At 41.6% G+C, this 26,285-nt stretch overlaps 1 protein-coding gene across 1 annotated transcript in view; it reads right to left on the reverse strand.

Annotated features, from left to right (window-relative positions):
* Nucleotides 1–9,852: 9,852 nt before the first annotated feature.
* LOC141146098 (forkhead activin signal transducer 3-like) overlaps nt 9,853–26,285 on the reverse strand; it is a 44,205-nt gene continuing 27,772 nt past the window's right edge. The window contains exons 4-5 of the mRNA XM_073632852.1: nt 23,861–23,961; nt 9,853–10,170 (exon numbers count right to left, since the gene is read on the reverse strand). Coding sequence (XP_073488953.1) covers nt 9,853–10,170; nt 23,861–23,961 — 419 coding nt within the window. The remainder of the gene's footprint in view (nt 10,171–23,860; nt 23,962–26,285) is intronic.

The raw sequence follows: 26,285 nt of genomic DNA on the forward strand, positions 1-26,285 counted from the left end.
ATCAAAGCAGGTTTAAGAATTCGGTTAAATACAAATCTGAATTACGTTATTTAGGACAAATATTATTTCATTATTTTGGAGGATTCCTTTACATTTGCATTACTGATAAGGTTTATTTCAAATATGTGAAGTGTTCAATATTATAAAAGAAATATCTAAATTCAACATTTTGCTGCGTACATGTACAATACTGTGCAAAAGTTTTAGGCAGGTGTGAAGAAATAATGTGAAGTACAAATGCTTTCAAATATATACAATACAGCCGTGGCCAAAAGTTTTGAGAATGACACAAATATTCATTTTCACAAAGTCTGCTGCCTCTGTTTTTATGATGGTGATTTGTATATTCTACAGAATGTTATTTAGAGTGATCAGATTTGTCCCTCTTTGCCATGAAAATGAACTTGATCCCATTAAAAAAAAACATTTCCACTGCATTTGTGAAGAAGACTTCAGGGCGTCCAAGAAAGTCCACCAAGCGCCAGGACTGTCTTCTACAGTTGATTCAGCTGCGGGATCGGGGGCACCACCAGGGCAGAGCTCAGGAATGGTAGGAGGCAGGTGTGAGGACATCGGCACACACAGTGAGGAGAAGACTTTTGGAGGATGACCTTGATAGGGAAATCCCAGAACTTAGGGGTTTCCAATGACATTTTGACTGCTGAACCGCATTCAAAAAAATGTATTTAATATTCAAGCCTATAGTTTTAGCTATAGGCAGGGAGAACAATACAGTAAGTACATGGTGACATTCAATATGATTGTTCTGCAATGGCTGAGAGCCTCATAGTACAATTTATACATTCTACAGGGGGTGGCACCTTGAATGGGACTCTTTTGAAGTACCATTCAACTCTTTGGTCAGATTCATTGATATGCAAATGGTCATTTAACATATACATGTCACTTCCCAAGTTCTGTGGGAAAGCCAGAGGTAGACCTTTTAACAGCTGAAGGTGTGAATGGCATTTGATCACCAAAACAGCTGTGAACTCATATGACTTCTATCATATTTGTATCCAATATATCTGGTTAATCAGAATACATGTTTTGATAATCATAACTAAATGTTTGATAAATAAATAGCTATTCCATTTACCCTATCAATCCCTTCTCTTGGTCAAATTAAAAATTGATCACATAACTAACAAAACATAACATAACAGCAATATAACAAACAATTCACACACTGGTTGTGGACAGTTGGGTTTTTGACTATTCAGTGTAGAGATTCTTTTGGTGACAGTTAAAGCTGTGTGGGGCCTAACTAGATGTGAATATTACAGGCAATGATATTGGGAAAATGGAACAAACTAAGTCTCATAACACATGCACAACCTAAACTGCAAAGGAAAGGCAGATAAAATTACAATTCCTATAAATCGCTTCTAAATTCCAACATCTCCCTCCAACTGCCTAATCTTAGTTTAAATATTTATTCTTCTAGTTCATGTTCCTCCTAATTTATGTACCCAATTTACTTCTGCAGAAAAATCTCATTTTGCTTTGCAAGGCTAAACAAAAATAAAAATACAAAAATGTCTAAAAACAAAAATGACACGTTGGTCTAACAATGTATGAACACCAAGTCTTTAGTTGATTCCTCCTCTGTAACTTTGACAGCTCGTCCTCCATAAGACTCCATTGCAACACCTTAAGAAGGCATCCAATGTTCATACATAATCTTCTTTTCTTCAGGACTATCGCAGTCCACATGACAAGAAACTTCCAGTAGGTGTGCAGATCTTTTTGCAATTATAGCAAACTGAGCTGTGATTTTTTTTTAGACAGCTGACATGATAAGTATCAAAGTTCTTTAGACATCTAAAAAGCTTTTGAAAGCACGCTTTTCCATCAATGCTGTTTGTGGCTCATGTCATAAAGCCAAGGAATGAGGGAGGAGATTTTTGAGGATTGCGTCACTCAGATTGTTAGTCCAACATTTGATCATTAACAAAAATGCCCATAAAGCCGTTGAATTTTTTTACTGCTGAAGTAAATCTATGTTCTAGAGGTAAGGCCCCTTTCACACGAGGCGGACCCCTGTTTCTACGGAGCCCGCCTCGGTCCGCCGGCTCAGCGGGAGATCAGTCCGTTGATCTCCGCTGAGCTGGCAGATGACAGGTCCCTCTCTGCTCACTGAGCGGGGAGGGGCTTATCAAGCGCCGCTGCCGCCTATGGAGGGATCGGATGAAAATGGACAGCATATCCGTTTTCATCAGATCTCACCCAATCCGATCCGCCAGCGATGGACCTGGACGTAGGGCCATCCGTCTGATTTTAGCAGATCGGACGGGGTCGGATGTCAGCGGACATGTCTCCGCTGACATCCGACGCTCCATAGACTAACATGGAGCGCCCATTCAGGTCCGCCATCAAAACTGACAGGCGGACCTGAACGGTCCGATCGTGTGAAAGGGGCCTTAGACCTGGAAGAAAAGAAAAACGTCTTAATACAAGGAGAAACCATTCTCATTTAGTGTAAAATGTTATTCAACTGTCATTTAAACTAAACTGTCTAGACCATAAACATTTATCATGAACAGTAAGCTTCTCAGAAGGGGGGCTATCACGTATGGCCTGGACCATTGATCCTACAGGAACATAGACAAGGATTTACAAGAATGACAGGAGTATAGTGCAGTACTGGGGTTCAGGGTCCACAGGAGATACAGTATTGTGTACAAGGATTCTAAGGCAGGAAGGATACCTAATGGTACTATCTGGGGAGAACGCAGCATGTCCGCACGTGCAACAATGGTGAGGGCCCTTGAAAGGGCCGAGGCCCAGAGTCTAAGGAACTGCCTTGTCTTCTCCAGAGCTCTTGATGGTAGAGATGGTTTTGTGCTGCAGACAGTTTTTGGTTGCGGCCCTCTTACTCACCCAAGCAGGCAGATACCTAGTACTAAGGGCCAATGGACAAATGAGAATCCCTTGCAGCGCTGAGGTGCTGGGATCACTAAACAGTAGGGAGCAAAATTCAAGCTAACAGGTGTGTGCCTGGACACACAGACATTGGGGACAGATACACAAAGACACATAAACAGCTAGAAATGAGTAGCCATGCAGACAGTCACACAGGAATCTATAAGGGTAGTGAAGTTGCATGGTGTCACCGAACAGGAAACTAGTTTACAAATACACTTGGAGACACAAAGGCAGACTTGCTTAGGACATTATTATTCAAAGCCTAGGGCAATCTGCTTCAGCTTGAAAAGGCAGCACTGGCTGGGCATGTAGCTACTTCAATTAGCAACAGGAGGTTTAATCTAGTCTTAAAAACAAGTTTTGTGGGACAAGATACAACCGCAGACCTTATATGTTAAAGCATTGGAACTAAATGCCAATACCAATACACTAATAATACCAGCATACCTGCTGATCTTTGGGAATAGAGGAGACAGATCTGTGAAAAAGCTGACGATCTGTGACAGGTCTAATTTAAAATCTTAATAATACCCAAGTAATTCTTAACACTCAATGTAGTAACACTGACATACATGTAGTAATACATTCATTACTTTTTTTTTTTATCATCATAGGTGTTTAACCACTTCAGCCCCGGAAGGATTTACCCCCTTCCTGACCAGAGCACTTTTTACAATTTGGCACTGCGTCGCTTTAACTGTTAATTGTGCGGTCATGCAATGCTGTACCCAAACAAAATTTGCGTCCTTTTCTTCCCACAAATAGAGCTTTCTTTTGATGGTATTTGATCACCTCTGCGGTTTTTATTTTTTGCGCTATAAACGGAAAAAGACCGAAAACTTTGAAAAAAAATATTTTCTACTTTTTGTTATAAAAAAAAATCCAATAAAAACTCAATTTTAGTCATACATTTAGGCCAAAATGTATTCGCCCACATGTCTTTGGTAGTGTCTACAAACTAGGGTAGATTTTCTGTAATTTACACAGCTTTTAGTTTATGACTACCTACGTCATTTCTTGAGGTGCTAAAATGGCAGGGCGGTACAAAACCTGCCCAAATGACCCAATTTTGGAAAGAAGACACCCCAAGAAAATTGCTGAGAGGCATGTTGAGCCCATTGAATATTAATATTTTTTTGTCCCAAGTAATTGAATACTGACAAAAAAAAAAATTACAAAAAGTTGTCACTAAATGATATATTGCTCAAACAGGCCATGGGCATATGTGGAATTGCACCCCAAAATATATTCAGCTGCTTCTCCTGAGTATGGGGATACCACATGTGTGGGACTTTTTGGGAGCCTAGCCATGTACAGGGCCCCGAAAACCAATCACTGCCTTCAGGATTTCTAAGGGCGTAAATTTTTGATTTTACTCCTCACTACCTATCACAGTTTTGAAGGCCATAATATACCCAGATGGCATAACCCCCCCAAAATGACCCCATTTTGGAAAGTAGACACCCCAAGCTTTTTGCTTTGAGGCATGTTGAGTCCATGGAATATTTTATATTTTGACACAAGTTGCGGGAAAGTGACAATTTTTTTTTTTTTTTTTGCACACAGTTGTCACTAAATGATATATTGCGCACACAGGCCATGGGCATATGTGGAATTGCACCCCAAAATACATTTAGATACTTCTCCTGAGTATGGGGATACCACATGTGTGGGACTTTTTGGGAGCCTAGCCGCGTACGGGGCCCCGAATACCAATCACCGCCTTCAGGATTTCTAAGGGTGTAAATTTTTGATTTCACTCTTCACTGCCTATCACAGTTTCGGAGGCCATGGAATGCCCAGGTGGCACAACCCCCCCAAATGACCCCATTTTGGAAAGTAGACACCCCAAGCTATTTGCTGAGAGGCATGGTGAGTATTTTGCAGCTCTCATTTGTTTTTGAAAATTAAGAAAGACAAGAAAAAAAATTTTTTTTTCTTTTTTCAAAACTTTGTGACAAAAAGTGAGGTCTGCAAAATACTCACTATACCTCTCAGCAAATAGCTTGGGGTGTCTACTTTCCAAAATGGGGTCATTTTGGGTTTTTTTTGCCACGTGGGCATTCCATGGCCTCCGAAACTCTGATAGGCAGTGAAGAGTGAAATCAAAAATTTACGCCCTTAGAAAGCCTGAAGGCGGTGATTGGTTTTCGGGGTCCCGTACGAGGCTAGGCTCCCAAAAAGTCTCACACATGTGGTATCCCCGTACTCAGGAGAAGCAACAGAATGTATTTTGGGGTGTAATTTCACATATTCCCATGGCATGTTTGAGCAATATATCATTTAGTGACAACTTTGTGCAAAAAAAAAAAAAAAATTTGTCTCTTCCCGCAACTTGTGTCACAATATAAAATATTCCATGGACTCGACATGCATCTCAGCAAATAGCTTGGGGTGTCTACTTTCCAAAATGGGGTCATTTGGGGGTGTTTGAACTGTCCTGGCATTTTATGCACAACATTTAGAAGCTTATGTCACACATCACCCACTCTTCTAACCACTTGAAGACAAAGCCCTTTCTGACACTTTTTGTTTACATGAAAAAATTATTTTTTTTTGCAAGAAAATTACTTTGAACCCCAAACATTATATATTTTTTTTAAAGCAAATGCCCTACAGATTAAAAAATGGTGGGTGTTTCATTTTTTTTTTCACACAGTATTTGCGCAGCAATTTTTCAAACGCATTTTTTGGGTAAAAAACACACTTTTTTAAATTTTAATCAACACACTATATTGCCCAAATGTTTGATGAAATAAAAAAGATGATCTTAGGCCGAGTACATGGATACAAAACATGACATGCTTTAAAATTGCAGTGGCAACAAAATAAATACATTTTTAAAAGCCTTTACAGGTTACCACTTTAGATTTACAGAGGAGATCTATTGCTAAAATTACTGCCCTCAATCTGAGCTTCGCGGTGATACCTCACATGCATGGTGCTGTAAAAAAGTGAGAGAGAGAGAGAGAGAGAGAGAGAGAGAGAGAGAGAGAGAGAGAGAGAGAGAGAGAGAGAGAGAGAGAGAGAGAGAGAGAGAGAGAGAGAGAAACCAACAACTATTTTTTTACACTTTTTTTTGTAACTGTAACTTTTATAACTGTAACCGGTTCCAGGTTCGGGTCTCTCAAAATGCGATGGCATCTTGGGAGACCTTGTGAAAATGCGCCCAGTCTGTGGAATGCTGTACCCTACGCTATTACTCAACTAGTGAATGGTAGCGTTCAAAACATTCACCAATGCAAAGACCAGGATTGTCAGGACAGGAGGGACAATAATAGCGGGTGTCACGCCTATACACGCACTTGCTGCAGACATGACATCTTTTTTGGGGGGGGGGGGGTTCGTTGGGTAGGGGTACTCGGGAGGACATAAAGAAAATGCCTCTCATGCAGCCGACTGCATTTGGTTGGGGATGTGAATGGGGGAAGTGCGGGCGCTGCAGAAGTGGTGGGTTCCCAATTAGGATTGGTGAATGCAGCAGGAAGGGCATTATGGGCATGACGGGCCTGTTTGTCTTCTTCTTGGTGGCAGCGGGACACTACTTGTGCTTGCCACCTCACCAGCTTGAACTGCACTTATTGGACTCGCCACATCACCAAGTGTTACTGCAGTGCTGGTTTGACTATGACCGGGGTATACTAGGCCACTGGTGCTTGCCAGTTCACCAAAACGCTACCAAAAAAACTGTTAGCGATCACAGGGATAAGGCCTGACTCTACGAATGCTGCAGTTATGCGTTTAGTGTTTTGTAAGTGACAGTGATCGATCAATACTGCACTTGGGTGGGCTGGGCCAGGCAGAGGGGCAAAATGCAGGTGCTAGCAGGTATCTGGGCTGATCCCGCTAACACTGCATTTTTGGGAACCCTAAACTGCTGGGGATGCTAGTATAGATCTGACTGGATCAGATATTGATCCGTTCAGATACTATACCACTAAGGGAGGTGTACGGTGCGTGTCTGGGTGTTAGCGCTACTTGCACTAACCTGACGCTGCCTGGGGCTGGTGCTTGCCAGTTCACCAAAACGCTACCAAAAAAACTGTTAGCGATCGCAGGGATCAGGCCTGACTTTGCGAACGCTGCAGTTATGTGTTTAGTGTTTTGTAAGTGATAGTGATCGATTGATACTGCACTTGGGTGGGCTGGGCCGGGCCGGGCGGAGGGGCAAAATGCAGGGGCTAGCAGGTATCTTGGCTGATCCCGCTAACTCTGTGTTTTTGGGAACCCTAAACTGCTGGGGATGCTAGTATAGATCTGATCGGATCATATATTGATCCGTTCAGATACTATACCACTAAGGGAGGTATACGGTGCATGTGTGGGTATTAGCGGTACTGGCGCTAACCTGATGCTGCCTGGGGCGATGCATATCACCACCAGGTGATCAGGGGGCTAAACTTTTATTAGGTAATAAATGACGGGTGCCCTGACATTATAAAAAATAAACAAACTAACCAGCGTCACCCCTAACAGTTATACGGTGATCAGTGGTGAAAGGGTTAACTAGGGGGCAATCAAGGGGTTAAAACACTTATTAGATAGTATATGGGGGTCAGGTTAGAGATATTTAGCATACAGTAAACATACAGAACATTTTCTTTCTTAGATGTTTTACCAGAGCACTTTTTCCAATACCAAAAAATTGTTTGACGTCAAACTAAATGTTACCACGTGGATTTTATGTATGTTATACCATTACTATAAAAAACTATTATTCACCATGATTAAAAATGAGCAGCTCAAAAAAAACTAATTTTTTTATAAGTTCCCCTTTGTCTTGAAAGACAGTTATACTTCACCATACTGAGCACATTGGAAAACTTCTTCAAAAAACTGTTTCTTCTATGGAAAACAAAGATTACTGTTAATACACATTAAATATACATTATTAGGAGGTATATTACTTTCCTTTTTTTTTTTTTTTTTTTTTTTTTATTTACAGTTCACTCAGCTCACTCAATTTGCATGACAATACAGCTGTTCACACACAAGCTGTGCAATTTAACCCGTGTCAAAGAAAAGTGGGGGCTCGTTGCTCCTTTAAACTATAAAACACCATTCCTTATTTTTAAACTTTAATCATTAGTGAAAAATGTTTTTTTTTTACGTCACTAATCTTTTAACATTTTACTTTAATTATTTTTATCAATTTTATTAAATGTATTGGGTATGACTCCAATGACCACATGATTAGCCACCCCGGCAAGTATTTAATTTTACGATTTTCTGCTCACAGTTTTTAGATTATCTTTTCTTTTAGAATAAGCAAATATAATAATTTTATGTTTTCTTTTTTATATTAAATTGACCACAGTGCAAAATGACTACACATTGCACACGATTTTACAATTTTAAGTATTTTTTTTTTATACCCAAATTATATAGATCAAATTATTCATGATTTTTAAGTCAGAAATACAATTTTTAGTATTTTTAAGGTCACACTTTACAGACAAAATATTTTTCTTGCTTCTAAAAGTTGCAATGACCAACATTCCACTGACTTGTTACCTGTAATTGTCCATGTGTCCCATCACTTTAAAACATACATAACAAACACAAAACAAATCATCATGCCACCCATATTCATACTGTGTTACTATTATTTCACATTCATCAGTCCCTACCCTCAAGGAGCTTACAATCCTAAGGTCCCCAACTCACATTCATACATACACTGGGGACAATTTAGACAGGATCCAATTAACATACCAGCATTTCTCCAGAGTGTAGGAGTACCCGGAGGAAACCCATGCAGGCACAGGGAGAACACGCAAACTTCATGTATGTAAAGTCGTGGTTTGAAACAACTGTTTTGCTGATACAGCACTTTGGGTGTATTAATACAACTAACATGACATAACAATCCATGGATCTCACACACATATATACAACAAACATAACTCTCACACTTAGCCAACTACACCCTGTAGACAAAAATCTTCCTCTAATAAAGCTGCACTTTCCCTTCTCTTTTTTTTATAAGTTCACTCATCTATAATGGGCTCTAATCCATATGTCTACTTAGGTCATTATAAGTGCGCTGGGTGGTAGGGTATAATGTGCTTGCAGTTATTTTAGCAATGTTATTATTAGGTTCAAATTCATATACAGGACAGTAAGTTTCTTTCATTTCCTTTTTTCAACGTTTTTGTCATTTGTTTTAGCCTTCTAGTGGTGCAAAACCCCTGTGTGCTTTGGTTCCATTCCTTGAGGGACTCGGCCACTCCTGTTCCCAAAGGAGCGCCTGGTGGGATCACACAGATCCCAATCTGGGGTGTACTCAGTGGTACAATTCCCTATCTCACACGGTGGTGAGACTTCCTCAAGGATTCATCTATTCCTAGCTCCCCACATCACACAGACACAGTGAACCTAAGTAATAGCAGGAACTGTATACCTGGCCCCCAATCTCAGCCAAGGATCTATACCAGACTATACACTGCACAAATCAGGCACACAACTGAACGGGGGGGGCGGGTTTGTCACAGAAGCTGCTAAAAAAGTAAACTCTGGATTTAAGATGTAAAGACACACTCCTTTCTAAATAGAAATAGTCAATAGAGCACCCCCCCTGAGATAAATGCTGCCCGTAAGCACCCCCCTGAGATAAATGCTGCCCGTAAGCACCACCCTGAGATAAATGCTGCCCATACATGTTTTGAGGTGACATGTAGCTCCCGTGTGGGGGATATATGGGGGACATCAAAGATTGTTGTATCGGGAGGGAAATCTGACAGGGAATTCCTGGCTTCAGAGGGTCTATGCTGGGGAGACATTTGAGGTCTCACATTGGGAGGGTAGACATCCCTCCGCTCAGCACAGGTGGAGCTTGATTATGGGGAAGGCATGTAAATACACAGAGAGAGTGAGGAGAAGTTGGGGTAAAGCAGAGGGTGTATGCTGGGAGGGGCCACCACATTAGGGGCCACGCATTTTGTGTACGATATTGGAAGGTTTCATAAGATCCTTGGGAAGGTTGAGGCAGGATGTACACTTGGAGGCTGGGTTGGTACTGGGGACTGAGCCTCTGCTACTTTCTATTGGAGGATGAGGGTTATGAAAAGCGGAAGGTCTGTAGGGCTGTCCATACAGGATATAAGGAGCCAGGTCATGAGGGTAGGCTTCCTGGTGGGTGGCCACCGTATTCTGCAGCTTTGTGGCTTCGGCAGGAATCCGGCTCACATTCACTGTCCAGTGGTTGCCTTTAGGCTGCGGCTTCAGCGGATCTTTCAGGACCTGCAAAGAGGGAGAAGACGTTAGAGGCATAAGCCAGCACAGCAGATTCACACAAATTATTACAGGTCAGGGTAACAAAACCTTGTGACCTTTTTATAATGATCAGAAAAGTCATTTCTCAGAATCTGCACCTATTTTTAAAAATTGGTTACTTTTACTTGGCTACAATATGTAGTAAATGAGCAAATTCTAAAAAACCAACAGCAATGAAAAATGGCTAAATTAAAGTAGAACTCTTTGCTTTATATAGAGTGGGAGATGGTTGGGTCCCCCATTGAGTGTGTAATAAGAAAACTTAGAGCTGTAAGACTCACTGGTGTCTCACGCAGCTAGCGGGTACCGCCATCCAAAGAGCTCATCCCGGCACCAGGGAAAATACACAGAAGCAGCCAATGGGATACCACACATTGGAAACAGCCAGAATATAAGAAGGTGAGATCCAGCTTCAACCCAGGCTCCTCCCAGGCCATGCCCAACTGACACATTTCCCCATGCCCACAGGGCTTAGTCGTAGAGGTCTATAACCAAGCCCTGTAGATGGGGTGAAGCACGTCAGCTGGGCTTTGCCTGGGGAGGAGCTTTGGGCTAAAGGCGCATCTCACCACCTTATATGATTTTTATGTTTGGGTGAAATATAATATAAGGCTCCCTGAGTCTGCAGGATAGTTCATAATGCTTAGGAAAAGTTGTTACTTTTCCTTTCACTGCGCTTTGCAACGCTGCATAGACACTTCAAACAGAAAGTTTTGCTGAAGTATTAAAACAATAGCGTAAAAATAAAATGGATTTAAAGAAAAAAAAAAAGTTGATCATGAAAGAGTTTAAAGGAAAGTTCCCCTCCTGCTTGGAAGGTTGGGTGGCACTGTGGGAGGTAAAGGGATTTGCAGCTGACTTAAGACCCAGGGGGAGCCACAGCCCTGCAGCAGGCCATGGCCCTGTGGTTGAGAACCATAGAGGAACCTCAAAAATGACTATATTTATATATGATTCACACTTACCAGAATAAACACATGGGTTGATTTACTAAAACTGGAGAGTACAAAATCTGGTGCAGCTCTCCATAGTAACCAATCAGCTTCTAATTTCAGCTTGTTCAGTAAAGCTTTGACATTAAAACCTGGAAGCTGATTGGTTTCTATGCAGAGCTGCACCAGATTTTGCACTCTCCAGTTTTAGAAAATCAACCCCCATAGACCTGGCCACTGGTGATAACCTCTGCATAGGCCTTAACAAAGTCTAAGCTTAGTTAAAAAAAAAAAAAAAAAAAAACTCTTGCCAACAGATTTTTCATCCCAAAGTAATTCAGATCTTTACAGCGCTCTGGAAGAGTTCTATCACCACATATCAAAATTATAGCTCAGCACGCTCTCGTATTATCACATTTGCGTTGTGATTTTGGGACTATCCTGCAAGAGCCATAAGAGCCAATCACCACCATCACATCCTAGGAGCAACAAGATCTTTGGGTTACCATTGTGATCCCAGCACAAAACCTGGAAGCAAAACTTATTTTTGGGCATTTTGGATGGAGTGGAGATTTTTTTTTACGTTTTTCTGTCTTTTCCCCTTTCCTTCAAGTAAAATGAAATCTCCCCAAAGGGAGGCAAATCCCAAGTTAGACATTTGCCACAGGAACAATTGTCTTCATTAGAAGGCTTCCCCTGTTTTGGTGACAGCCCAATATTTTGGCTTTTCCAATCACTTTCATACTTTGGGGGGGTCTCAGGGTAAATCTCCCCAGCTGGGACACTGACCGCAATAAAGACTAAAAAAAAAAAAAAAAAAAAAATGAACCCCGAGAAAGAAGAAAGAAGAAAGAATTTTAAAAGGAGCAGGAGGGAAAATCTCTCTGAAGAGCAACTTACAATGTGGTGTCCATTCAGGAAGGTTTATCCATCCCAAAACCGATTGTTAAAAGCAATAGAAAATTTGAAGTGCTTTTGAAAGACAGACATTGACATTCAACACATCGAATATACTAATCAAAATCTTCATATGAAGGTTTGTACAAATTACAAATGTTTGTTTGGAAATCTACTGGTGTATGGCCGGCTTTAGATAATTGTCACTGGAACAGCTTCTCCATTGGATGATTTCACCTCTGTACCTGTCTGGGTGACCAGTCAAAATTTTGGATTTTTCTTCACTTTGATTTCTGTTGGAACGTATCACAATCATGAATTTAAAATGAGAAACAAAGTGTAAAAAAAGTACCCAGATGATCAGTTAAAACAGTGGTTGTAAACTTGCAAAGGGAAGGGGCATCAAATGCAGCCCCCAATATCTCCAAGAGGCAAAAATATATTTATGTAGGATAAAATAAGTGTGGCGCTAAATAATTATGTCCGTTATTGGGCAAAGCCTGACAGAATGGAAATCCGTGAGGACAACAGCTCAATAAAGTATATTTAATGAAACACCAAATAGCTTAGTGGCATACTCGTGGGAGTGGTAAATGAATTAAGAAATATGTGAATAGAATGGTCCACACTTATTTTATCCTACATTCTCATCACAATTAGTCTGATTGTTGTGTCGGCAGCTCTTTTCTGTTTTAGTTGGCGCATTATTATTTTACTTTATTAAAAATATATTTATTACATTTAATGCTACAGAAAACGATCACTAGACAAGACTTACTCGAGCAAATGTTCAGAGAATGTTCTACTAGAGCAGCAGTCTCTAAACTTTGGCCCTGGGGCCAGATGCGGCCCTTTGCTTGCCTTTATCTTGCCTTGGGGCACTATTCCCTTCACTGACACAAAAAATGGGGCATAATTCTTTTCGCTGACACCAAGGATGGCGCACTATTCCTCCTACTGACAGACCATCAGAAACTAGAAAAATGTTGCATGAGACCACTGAACATTACTACAGTTAACCACTTGCCGACCGCCTACCGCATATTTACGTCGGCAGAATGGCACGGGCAGGCAAAATCACGTACCCGTACGTGATCTGCCTCCCGCGGGCGGGGGGTCCGATCGGACCCCCCCCCGGTGCCATCGGCGGTCGGCATTTGACTGGGAGCGTCGGGAGGCGAGGGGGAGACCATCCGATCGTGGCCCCCCCCTCGCGATCGCTCCCAGCCAATGGGAATCCTCCTCTGCCTGTGTGTCGTTTCACACAGGCAGAGGATGTGATGTCATCTCTCCTCGGTCTGGCAGTTTCCGTTCCAGCGCCGAGGAGAGATGACAAGTGAGTGCACAACACACACACACACACAGTAGAACATGCCAGGCATACCTTACACCCCGATCCCCCCCCCGATCGCCCCCCGATCCCCCCCCAATCACCCCCCCCCTGTCACAAACTGACATTAGCAGTATTTTTTTTTTTTTTTTTTTTTTCTGATTACTGCATAGTGTCAGTTTGTGACAGTTAGTGTTAGGGCAGTGAGTATTACCCCCCTTTAGGTCTAGGATACCCCCCTAACCCCCCCTAATAAAGTTTTAACCCCTTGATCACCCCCCCTCACCAGTGTCGCTAAGCGATCATTTTTCTGATCGCTGTATTAGTGTCGCTGGTGACGCTAGTTAGGAACGTAAATATTTAGGTTCGCCGTCAGCATTTTATAGCGACAGGGACCCCCATATACTACCGAATAAATGTTTTAACCCCTTGATTGCCCCCTAGTTAACCCTTTCACCACTGATCACCGTATAACTGTTACGGGTGACGCTGGTTAGTTCGTTTATTTTTTATAGTGTCAGGGCACCCGCCGTTTATTACCGAATAAAGGTTTAGCCCCTGATCGCCCGGCGGTGATATGCGTCGCCCCAGGCAGCGTCAGATTAGCGCCAGTACCGCGAACACCCACGCACGCAGCATATGCCTCCCTTAGTGGTATAGTATCTGATCGGATCAATATCTGATCCGATCAAATCTATACTAGCGTCCCCAGCAGTTTAGGGTTCCCGAAAACGCAGTGTTAGCGGGATCAGCCCAGATACCTGCTAGCACCTGCGTTTTGCCCCTCCGCCCAGCCCACCCAAGTGCAGTATCGATCGATCACTGTCACTTACAAAACACTAAACACATAACTGCAGCGTTCGCAGAGTCAGGCCTGATCCCTGCGATCGCTAACAGTTTTTTTGGTAGCGTTTTGGTGAACTGGCAAGCACCAGCCCCAGGCAGCGTCAGGTTAGCGCCAGTACCGCTAACACCCACGCACGCACCGTATACCTCCCTTAGTGGTATAGTATCTGATCGGATCAATATCTGATCCGATCAGATCTATACTAGCGTCCCCAGCAGTTTAGGGTTCCCAAAAACGCAGTGTTAGCGGGATCAGCCCAGATACCTGCTAGCACCTGCGTTTTGCCCCTCCGCCCGGCCCAGCCCACCCAAGTGCAGTATCGATCGATCACTGTCACTTACAAAACACTAAACGCATAAATGCAGCGTTCGCAGAGTCAGGCCTGATCCCTGCGATCGCTAACAGTTTTTTTGGTAGCGTTTTGGTGAACTGGCAAGCACCAGCCCCAGGCAGCGTCAGATTAGCGCCAGTACCGCTAACACCCACGCACGCAGCATACGCCTCCCTTAGTGGTATAGTATCTGATCGGATCAATATCTGATCCGATTAGATCTATACTAGTGTCCCCAGCAGTTTAGGGTTCCCAAAAACGCAGTGTTAGCGTGATCAGCCCAGATACCTGCTAGCACCTGCGTTTTGCCCCTCCGCCCGGCCCGGCCCAGCCCACCCAAGTGCAGTATCGATCGATCACTGTCACTTACAAAACACTAAACGCATAACTGCAGCGTTCGCAGAGTCAGGCCGGATCCCTGTGATCGCTAACAGTTTTTTTGGTAGCGTTTTGGTGAACTGGCAAGCACCAGCGGCCTAGTACACCCCGGTCGTAGTCAAACCAGCACTGCAGTAACACGTGGTGACGTGGCGAGTCATATAAGTGCAGTTCAAGCTGGTGAGGTGGCAAGCACAAGTAGTGTCCCGCTGCCACCAAAAAGACAAACACAGGCCCGTCGTGCCCATAGTGCCCTTCCTGCTGCATTCGCCAATCCTAATTGGGAGCCCACCACTTCTGCAGCGCCCGTACTTCCCCCATTCACATCCCCAACCAAATGCAGTCGGCTGCATGAGAGGCATTTTCTTTATGTCCTCCCGAGTACCCCTACCCAACGAACCCCCCAAAAAAGATGTTGTGTCTGCAGCAAGCGCGGATATAGGCGTGACACCCGCTATTATTGTCCCTCCTGTCCTGACAATCCTGGTCTTTGCATTGGTGAATGTTTTGAACGCTACCATGCACTAGTTGAGTATTAGCGTAGGGTACAGCATTGCACAGACTAGACACACTTTCACAGGGTCTCCCAAGATGCCATCGCATTTTGAGAGACCCGAACCTGGAACCGGTTACAGTTATAAAAGTTAGTTACAAAAAAAAGTGTAAAAAAAAAAAAACACAAACAAAAATATAAAATAAAAATAGTTGTCGTTTTATTGTTCTCTCTCTCTCTATTCTCTCTCTATTGTTCTGCTCTTTTTTACTGTATTCTATTCTGCAATGTTTTATTGTTATTATGTTTTATCACGTTTGCTTTTCAGGTATGCAATTTTTTATACCTTACCGTTTACTGTGCTTTATTGTTAACCATTTTTTTGTCTTCAGGTACGCCATTCACGACTTTGAGTGGTTATACCAGAATGATGCCTGCAGGTTTAGGTATCATCTTGGTATCATTCTTTTCAGCCAGCGGTCGGCTTTCATGTAAAAGCAATCCTAGTGGCTAATTAGCCTCTAGACTGCTTTTACAAGCAGTGGGAGGGAATGCCCCCCCCCCCCAACATCTTCCGTGTTTTTCTCTGGCTCTCCTGTCTCAACAGGGAACCTGAAAATGCAGCCGGTGATTCAGCCAGCTGACCATAGAGCTGATCAGAGACCAGAGTGGCTCCAAACATCTCTATGACCTAAGAAACCGGAAGCTACGAGCATTTTATGACGTAGATTTCGCCGGATGTAAACAGCGCCATTGGGAAATTGGGAAAGCATTTTATCACACCGATCTTGGTGTGATCAGATGCTTTGAGGGCAGAGGAGAAATCTAGGGTCTAATAGACCCCAATTTTTGCAAAAAAGAGTACCTGTCACTACCTATTGCTATCATAGGGGATATTTACATTCCCTGAGATAACAATAAAAATGATTTAAAAAAAAAAAAATGAAAGGAACAGTTTAAAAATAAGATAAAAAAATAATAATAATAAAGAAAAAAAAAAAAAAAAAAAAAAAAAAGCACCCCTGTCCCCCCTGCTCTCGCGCTAAGGTGAACGCAAGCGTTGGTCTGGCGTCAAATGTAAACAGCAATTGCACCATGCATGTGAGGTATCGCCGCGAAGGTCAGATCGAGGGCAGCAAGTTTAGCAGTAGACCTCCTCTGTAAATCTAAAGTGGTAACCTGTAAAGGCTTTTAAAGTCTTTTAAAAATGTATTTAGTTTGTCGCCACTGCACGTTTGTGCGCAATTTTAAAGCATGTCATGTTTGGTATCCATGTACTCGGCCTAAGATCATCTTTTTTATCTCATCAAACATTTGGGCAATATAGTGTGTTTTAGTGCATTAAAATGTAAAAAAGTGTGTTTTTTCCCCAAAAAATGCGTTTGAAAAATCGCTGCGCAAATACTGTGTGAAAAAAAAAATGAAACACCCACCATTTTAATCTGTAGGGCATTTGCTTTAAAAAAAATATATAATGTTTGGGGGTTCAAAGTAATTTTCTTGCAAAAAAAAATTTTTTTTTATGTAAACAATAAGTGTCAGAAAGGGCTTTGTCTTCAAGTGGTTAGAAGAGTGGGTGATGTGTGACATAAGCTTCTAGATGTTGTGCATAAAATGCCAGGACAGTTCAAACCCCCCCCAAATGACCCCATTTTGGAAAGTAGACACCCCAAGCTATTTGCTGAGAGTCATGTTGAGTCCATGGAATAATTTATATTGTGACACAAGTTGCGGGAAAGAGACAATTTTTTATTTTTTTTATTTTTTTTTGCGCAAAGTTGTCACTAAATGATATATTGCTCAAACATGCCATGGGAATATGTGAAATTACACCCCAAAATACATTCTGTTGCTTCTCCTGAGTATGGGGATACCACATGTGTGGGACTTTTTGGGAGCCTAGCCGCGTACGGGACCCCGAAAACCAAGCACCGCCTTCAGGCTTTCTAAGGCCGTAAATTTTTGATTTCACTCTTCACTGCCTATCACAGTTTCGGAGGCCATGGAATGCCCAGGTGGCACAAAACCCCCCCAAATGACCCCATTTTGGAAAGTAGACACCCCAAGCTATTTGATGAGAGGTATAGTGAGTATTTTGCAGACCTCACTTTTTGTCACAAAGTTTTGAAAATTGAAAAAAGAAAAAAAAAAATTTTTTTTCTCGTCTTTCTTTATTTTCAAAAACAAATGAGAGCTGCAAAATACTCACCATGCCTCTCAGCAAATAGCTTGGGGTGTCTACTTTCCAAAATGGGGTCATTTGGGGGGGGTTTGTGCCACCTGGGCATTCCATGGCCTCCGAAACTGTGATAGGCAGTGAGGAGTAAAATCAAAAATGTACGCCCTTAGAAATCCTGAAGGCGGTGCTTGGTTTTCGGGGTCCCGTACGCGGCTAGGCTCCTAAGAAGTCCCACACATGTGGTATCCCCGTACTCAGGAGAAGCAGCTAAATGTATTTTGGGGTGCAATTCCACATATGCCCATGGCCTGTGTGAGCAATATATCATTTAGTGACAACTTTGTGCAAAAAAAAAAAAAAAAAAAAAAATTTGTCACTTTCCCGCAACTTGTGTCAAAATATAAAACATTCCATGGACTCAACATGCCTCAAAGCAAATAGCTTGGGGTGTCTACTTTCCAAAATGGGGTCATTTGGGGGGGTTTTATGTCATCTGGGCATTTTATGGCCTTCAAAACTGTGATAGGTAGTGAGGAGTAAAATCAAAAATGTACGCCCTTAGAAATCCTGAAGGCGGTGCTTGGTTTTCGGGGCCCCGTAAGCGGCTAGGCTCCCAAAAAGTCCCACACATGTGGTATCCCCGTACTCAGGAGAAGCAGCTAAATGTATTTTGGGGTGCAATTCCACATATGCCCATGGCCTGTGTGAGCAATATATCATTTAGTGACAACTTTTTGTAATTTTTTTTTTTTTTTTTTTTTTTGTCATTATTCAATCACTTGGGACAAAAAAAATGAATATTCAATGGGCTCAACATGCCTCTCAGCAAATTCCTTGGGGTGTCTACTTTCCAAAATGGGGTCATTTGTGGGGGTTTTGTACTGCCCTGCCATTTTAGCACCTCAAGAAACGACATAGGCAGTCATAAATTAAAGGCTGTGTAAATTCCAGAAAATGTACCCTAGTTTGTAGACGCTATAACTTTTGCGCAAACCAATAAATATACACTTAGACATTTTTTTTACCAAAGACATGTGGCCGAATACATTTTGGCCTAAATGTATGACTAAAATTGAGTTTATTGGATTTTTTTTAGAACAAAAAGTAGAAAATATCATTTTTTTTCAAAATTTTCGGTCTTTTTCCGCGTATAGCGCAAAAAATAAAAACGGCAGAGGTGATCAAATACCATCAAAAGAAAGCTCTATTTGTGGGAAGAAAAGGACGCAAATTTCGTTTGGGTACAGCATTGCATGACCGCGCAATTAGCAGTTAAAGCGACGCAGTGCCGAATTGTAAAAAGTGCTCTGGTCAGGAAGGGGGTAAAACCTTCCGGGGCTGAAGTGGTTAAGGAACCCTTTACAAATCAGTGCTCCCTGTACTGGACTACTGGGGGCAAAGGGCTGCACTACAAGCACCAGAGGGCCACAGGTTGGGCACCAGGGAGTTAGAAGAAAAAAAATGATATATAGAATGAATGTCCAACACAGATCTGTCCCTACTCAACATTGCAACAATGCAAATGTCATCAAGTCAATGTGCATGTATGGAGAGTAATGTTGGTTCCAAATATATTTATTTTTTACTCAAAATTACAATACCAGCTGGAAAATTCCAATGTCCAGTATAGAATAGGTTTTTATATGTGTGAGTCCATTCTGTGCTGGATAAATATGGCCTTTAGATTGACTTATTCTGGTCCCCATAATATCCGACCATACAATCTTTGAACTATCAACTTTAGATAAAACAAAAAAAAAAAAAAAGTAATATGAGAACCTACCTAATCTATCCAATGAATTTGTATTCAATCAGGCAGGCCCTTACACTACATCATGGGTGCTCAACCTGTGGCCATCCAGATGCTGCAGAACTACAAGTCCCATGAGGCACTGCAAAGATGATATTTACAAGCATGACTCCCAAAGGCAGAGGCATGATGGGCATTGTAGTTTGGCAACAGCTGGAGGGCCACAGGTTGAGTACCCATGCACTACATAGTTGTTGATAGATCTAGGGTTGCCACCTCATCCCTTTAAACCCAAACACATATGAATTACACAGGTTCTGATGTTAATTTAATGCATATAAGGCACCAAGTGAGTTTTATTGCCACGTTAATCAGCCACAGAACCTGTGTAATTAATATGTGTTTGGTTTTAAAGGGATGAGGTGACAACCCTAGGTAGATCTAAAAGGAGATTTTACAATCAGTTTCCCGCACGTGGTTAGCTTTATGCCGCGTACACACGGTCGGACTTTGCAGCTACAAAAGTCGGACAGTCTGTCCGACATACTTCCGGCGTACCTTCGGCGGACTTGGGGCAGACTTTCTTACGAACGGACTTGCCCACACACGACCACACAAAAGTACGCCAGCTTAGTACGCTGTGACGTACACCAAGTCCGACGAGACTATAAAACGGAAGTTCAATAGCCCGTACGACACCCTTTGGGCTCCTTCTGCTAATCTCGTGTTTATCTCGTGTTAGTAGAAGTTTGGTGAGAGACGATTCGCGCTTGTGAGACTCGTATTTTTCAGTTCGTTTTAACTGTTGTTCAGTCTGTGCTTGTGAGGTTTGTATCTGCTTTTCAGTGCGTTTGGTCAGTTGGCATTGAGAAATCTTTGTTTTATTGGCCGCTCGTTCCTGATTTTCAGGTCGTTCTTCACAGGCCTTGCTGTTCTTCAGTGCGTTCTGTTTAGTGCGTTCTGACCAGCCGACCGTTTTGAAGCCATGTTACCTGTACGTACTCGTCGTAGAGCTCGTGCATTGTATGTGCTTGGTGCTGTAGTTTATTCTTCAGCCCAAGACCAGTCCATGAACAGGGTGAGGAGGAGTTCATGGACCAAGAATTGGTTGCTTCAGCGTGACCAGTTCTGTCACATGCCTTTGCTCCGTGAGATCCGTGAGAATAATCCTGAGGATTTCAGGAACTTTCTCCGGATGACGGACCCCGTTTTTGATCGTTTGGTGGCTTTGCTGACCCCCTATATCAGCAGGCAGGATACCTGCATGAGGCAAGCCATCACTCCGGAGCAGAGGCTGGTCGCTACCTTGCGGTATTTGGCCACAGGGAGAAGCCTGCAGGACCTTAAGTTCTCGACAGGCATCTCCCCCCAGGCTCTGGGGATCATTATCCCAGAGACCTGTTCTGCCATCATACAGGTCCTGCAGAAGGACTATATTAAGGTAAGCTATTTTTATTTTATTAGCATCACATGTTCTTTTATGTAATCTTTAATAATGTAATGTATTTCTTGCTTCAAACACTACTTCCCATCATTGCAATATAGTGTGAATGTCCCCTTTTTATCCTCACACATGCTGGGATTTTTTCCTGTTATTTTTTGTCATGCATGTATAGTTTCCTTCAATAACCTTCCCAGCATGAAGTGATGGGAACATATCCACCTAGTCTACTCATTTTGAATGTATTTTGTTGGAGTGTATTTAGTGTGCTTATAATTAGCAATTAGCTAGATTTCACAACCCCCCCCCACCTGAACTCACTCCAAATAGTGTGCTGCTAATTAGCAATTAGCTAGATTTCACAACCCCCCCCCCCACCTGAACTCACTCCAAATAGTGTGCTGCTAATTAGCAATTAGCTAGATTTCACAACCCCCCCACCCCCCCCCCCCACCTGAACTCACTCCAAATAGTGTGCTGCTAATTAGCAATTAGCTAGATTTCACAACCCCCCCACCCCCCCCACCTGAACTCACTCCAAATAGTGTGCTGCTAATTAGCAATTAGCTAGATTTCACAACCCCCCACCCCCACCCTCGTTAAAATTTGCTTGAATGTTCTGTGGTGTTGATTTGTCTAAAGCAAATCTATGTTGCACTTTGCAAAATGCATGTGCACTCTACAAGTGCATTTGTTCCAGTGCTTTAGTAAATGAGCAGAAGCTCTGCTGATTTCCATCATCAAATCATATGCAAGCCTCAAAGTGTTTTCATTAATTGCCCTTGCATGTGATTGTGTACTGTTTGCAACATGAATGCCTTTTGACATTACCTCATTTACTGTAAGCTGGTTTGCAACTGCACCTGCAGAGTGCGACAACTGCAGTCTTGTAGCCTTTGTTATCCCTAAATTCCTGCGTGTTGTTAAAGTAATTTTTTTTTGGGATTTCACAACCCCCTAAAATGTAATCAATGTTCTATCAGAGGGGGTGAGCAATCTGATAAGTGTGCCTTTTTCCATATTAGTTATTCCAGAAGAATTAAATTATTGAATATTATACTGATGCTGGGGAATAATGTTTTTAATTGTCTAATTTTCTTGCAATGTTAGCTTCCAAATTAATTGATTTTGGTTTTCTTGTTTGATTCCCCAGTTTCCTTCAACGCCACAGGAATGGCAGACTGTGGCATCCCATTTTGCCAGCCGTTGGGACTTTCCCAATTGTGGAGGGGCTATAGATGGGAAACATGTCCACATTGTGCCACCACCCCATTCGGGGTCATATTATTTTAATTATAAGGGGTTCCACAGTATTGTTTTAATGGCGGTGGTGTCGGCACACTATGATTTTTTATATGTGGACGTGGGGAAGAATGGCCGGATGTCGGATGGAGGAGTATTTGCCCAGACGGAGTTCTGCCAGCGTCTCCAGAGTGGTGGCCTGGGATTGCCACCTGATGAGGATAACGTGGAAGGACTCCCCTTTGTCTTCATTGCCGATGAAGCCTTCGCTCTGAGCAAGCACCTCATGAGGCCATTCCCCCAAAGAACCCTCACCCCGGAGAGGAGGGTTTTTAATTACCGGCTGGCCAGAGCTAGAAGAGTGGTTGAGAATGCGTTTGGAATTCTGGCCAGCCGGTTCCGCCTGTTTCAAACAGCCATTAATTTGGCGGAATACAAACTTAATTTTATCATGCTGCATTCTGCACAACTTTTTAAATAAGCATTCTGCCAATTATATAGGCACAGTTGGGCCTGAGGCCGGACAAATAGAAGCCAACCTTACAGGCCTGGATACTGTCCGTACTGGCTTGGCCCCCCAAAGTTCCCGTCAGGTTAGACAGCAATATGTTGATTATTTTATGGGTAGGGGGGCCATTGCAATGGGCCAGGATATATAATTTTTTGACAATAAAAAAAATATTGCTGAAATCTGGCATTATATTTATTGCTTGCCTTTCTTTTGGGCTGTCTCCTAGGTTATGGTCGAGCAGTTGTAGTGCCAACTGTATTAGAATTTTAAAAATGTCTAAATAAGCTCCATTGCCACTGTAAACAACTTTTTGACAATTATAACCAAACTGATACTGAGCCTTGAAATAACAAACCACACATTTGTTAAAATCCTATAAAAGGAGATGTTTTTATTAATGGTTGGTATGCATTCAGTTCTGCATTTAGTATAAAATGTTCATAGACAAAAATATAATGGTATCTTAATGATGTAGCAAAATATAATTATATTGAAATATTTCTACCTAATCCACAAAAAAATATTTTGGGCTTTTGGATTTTCAAAAACAGGCTTTGTTTTTGGAAAATCAAGTTTTGTTTTTTTTTAAAAGCAAGTTTTTTATTTTTTATTTTTTGTTTTTTAAAATCAATTTTTTAATTTTTTTTGGTTTTTTAACATTAATTTTTTAAATTTTTTTTGGGTTTTTTAAAATCACTTTTTTTTTTTTTTTGGTGTTTTTTAGAAAATCAATTTTTATTTTTTTGTGGATTTTTGACAGCCCTCCTTTTTGACATTAGGTTAAACAGCCATTTATGTTATGCCAAAAAAACAAAGAGAAGGCCCAGAATGGGGTCAGCAAAACAGGAAATGAAGGACATGATTGATGTTTTGGGGTTTAAAAAAGGGCATTTAGATTCGACCCAAAACATCAATCATGTCCTTCATTTCCTGCTGCATACGATCCAGCCTATTACGCATTTGATCCATGTCTTGATTCCAGGCCATTATTTGACCAATTAGACGTTGGGCACTTTCGGAGGTGAAATGGTCACTTCTTGTTGTTCCTAAAGTGGAATGAAACCAAAAAATGTCTTTACAAATATGCACACATACATAGTTTACCTTACCAGAAATAAAGCTGTTGTCTCAGACACTGACCTGGTGGGGTGGCCATGTAGCCTAATTCCTCCACATCCTCGGGGGTGTCACTGTTGCTTGAATGAAGCACAACCAGATCCCCTAAAATAGAGTAGACAAATTCAATTAAACAAAAGGCAGCCATGCATAGATTAACGTAAGCTGGTGTGTCAGACACTCACCTGGTGGGGTGCCCATGTCGCCCACCTCTCCTTCCTCCACATCGTCAATGGGACTTGGACTGATTGCCCAATCCTGTTTTGCTTGGGGTGGACTGTGTTCTTGTGGTTGGCTGAGTGATTTTTCCCCTATGTGAAACAAAAAATTAGTAATCTAATTAGCACACAGATATTTTAGGACATAATAATTTTCCAACATTTGTAGTGAAGTGGTTTGTGTAGAGTTCCTATTTTAGTTCAATATTTAAAATTATAAAGACATACCGGATAGATAGATATCAATATCTCAAAATATAGTTAATAATCTTTTGATCTCTCTCTATATCTGTAACAAAATCTCTAAATATCTAACTAAATGTAAATCCCAAAAATTAAGAGAATTTCAAATAGATCTAGATATAGATATATATATATATATATATATATATATATATATATATTTTTATATATATATTTATATTTATTTATATATTTATATATAGATAGATATAGATATAGATATATATATATATATATATATATATATATATATATATATATATATATATATATATACACATATATATATATATATATATATATATATATATATATATATATATATATATATATATATATATATATATATATATATATATATATATATATATATATACACACATATATAGATAGATATATATATATAGATAGATATAGATATGGATATGTAACGAGGTTTCTTCAAAGATCGTTTAGAACGATGAACAAAAATCGTATAGGAAGGAAAAGCACATGGAGCAGTATACAAGGTAATAAACACAAGAGAAAAACACGACAAGTACTTACTTTTTTTAAGAACTTTCCGGATACGTCGGTATTGATCCGGCTCCCTGAGTTTCAGGTCAGACCATCTTTTGCGCAATTGATCCTTGGAGCGCTGGACCCCAAATGATGCCTGCAAAGTCTCCACGACCTTCGCCATTATTTTGGCCTTGCGCAAATTTGGCCGTGCGTACGGCCCATAATTGCCATCATAGTCGTCTTTGCGAAGAATGGCCACCATCTCCACCATCTCTTTGAAACTCATATTAGAGGCCTTAAATCTAGGCCTCACAGATTTGGTTGACGTTCCAGACGTTCCAGCCTGCGGGCTGTCTCCACTACCTGAGGTCGTCAACATTTCAGGTGTCTCCGCCATTCTTTAACTCCACTACGCGCCGTAACAAAAAAGGGGCGGAGAACATGAGTTCATTTCGAACGTCAGGGGCGGGCGACGCAGGCGGAGTTTCACACATGCGTAGTGTATAAAGGAGGGCCTTTCGCGCGTGTCGTACGTACGTTCTGTGCGTCAAATTAGGGGGCGGAGAACATGAGTTCATTTCGAACGTCAGGGGCGGGCGACGCAGGCGGAGTTTCACACATGCGTAGTGTATAAAGGAGGGCCTTTCGCGCGTGTCGTACGTACGTTCTGTGCGTAGGTGATAGTGGACCAGGACGTTCCAAAACGAAGGTAATTTGAGATATATATTTTTTTTGGGGGGGGTTTATGGTCATGACTTTGTAGCAAGCGGCCTATATGGCTTGATAGATTGATGAGGCCTACATAGGGAGAAGATGATGAGGGGTTAGCAGAAACATATAATAAGTTTTTTTGGTCTTGTGACTTTCTCTTTTCCAGATATAATGAATCCCCTATTGAAGGATCCAGAGTTCCTTACTTCTTTTATTTCAAAGTATCGAGAGATGAGGAATTTGTGGGAGGTGAAACACCCTCAGTATTATAACAAGCATGTGAGGAAGTCAACGCTGGAGAGACTTCTGTCCTTTGTCCAGGAGACCATCCCGGGAGCAACAATGGAGACAGTGTACAAGAAAATTGGGGTCTTGAGGAACATGTATAAAAGGGAGCATAGGAAGATCCAGGAATCAAAGAGATCAGGAGCATCAGCAGATGATGTTTATGTACCCAGGCTGTGGTACTACAATCAACTCCGTTTTCTTGATGACCAGAATGAAGCCAGGGCATCACTTTCAACCCTTCCCTCCACCCTTCCCTCCACCCTTCCCTCCACCCCAGCAGAGGCTGATGAGGAGCAAGCTGGGTCTTCCATCCTGGATGAACCGGATATGACCATCTGGAGTCAGGTAAATTATTTTAACAAAGATTTACTGTACTAATATTAATGATGTTAACTGGATGTTATAATTGTCTCAAATAATTTAGCACTCCAAATTGTGTATACATATCAAATGATAGTAGTGACTAAATATGTTTGGCACCTGCTTGAAATAATTAGGGTGTCTGATTAGACTCTTTTATTAAAGAGATGTATTCACATTGAATTTGCTAGTCATGAGAAGCAAACTGTGTGTCATTGATGAACCCAAAAAAATAAACTAAAACTATTGTCCTTTTTTTATACACAGGATGAGTCCATCCAGGAGGAATGTGGGGAAAGTGGCAGGCAGGAGGA

This window comes from Aquarana catesbeiana, linkage group LG05 (genome assembly GCF_042186555.1).
Source record: "Aquarana catesbeiana isolate 2022-GZ linkage group LG05, ASM4218655v1, whole genome shotgun sequence".
Classification (NCBI taxonomy): Eukaryota; Metazoa; Chordata; class Amphibia; order Anura; family Ranidae; genus Aquarana; species Aquarana catesbeiana.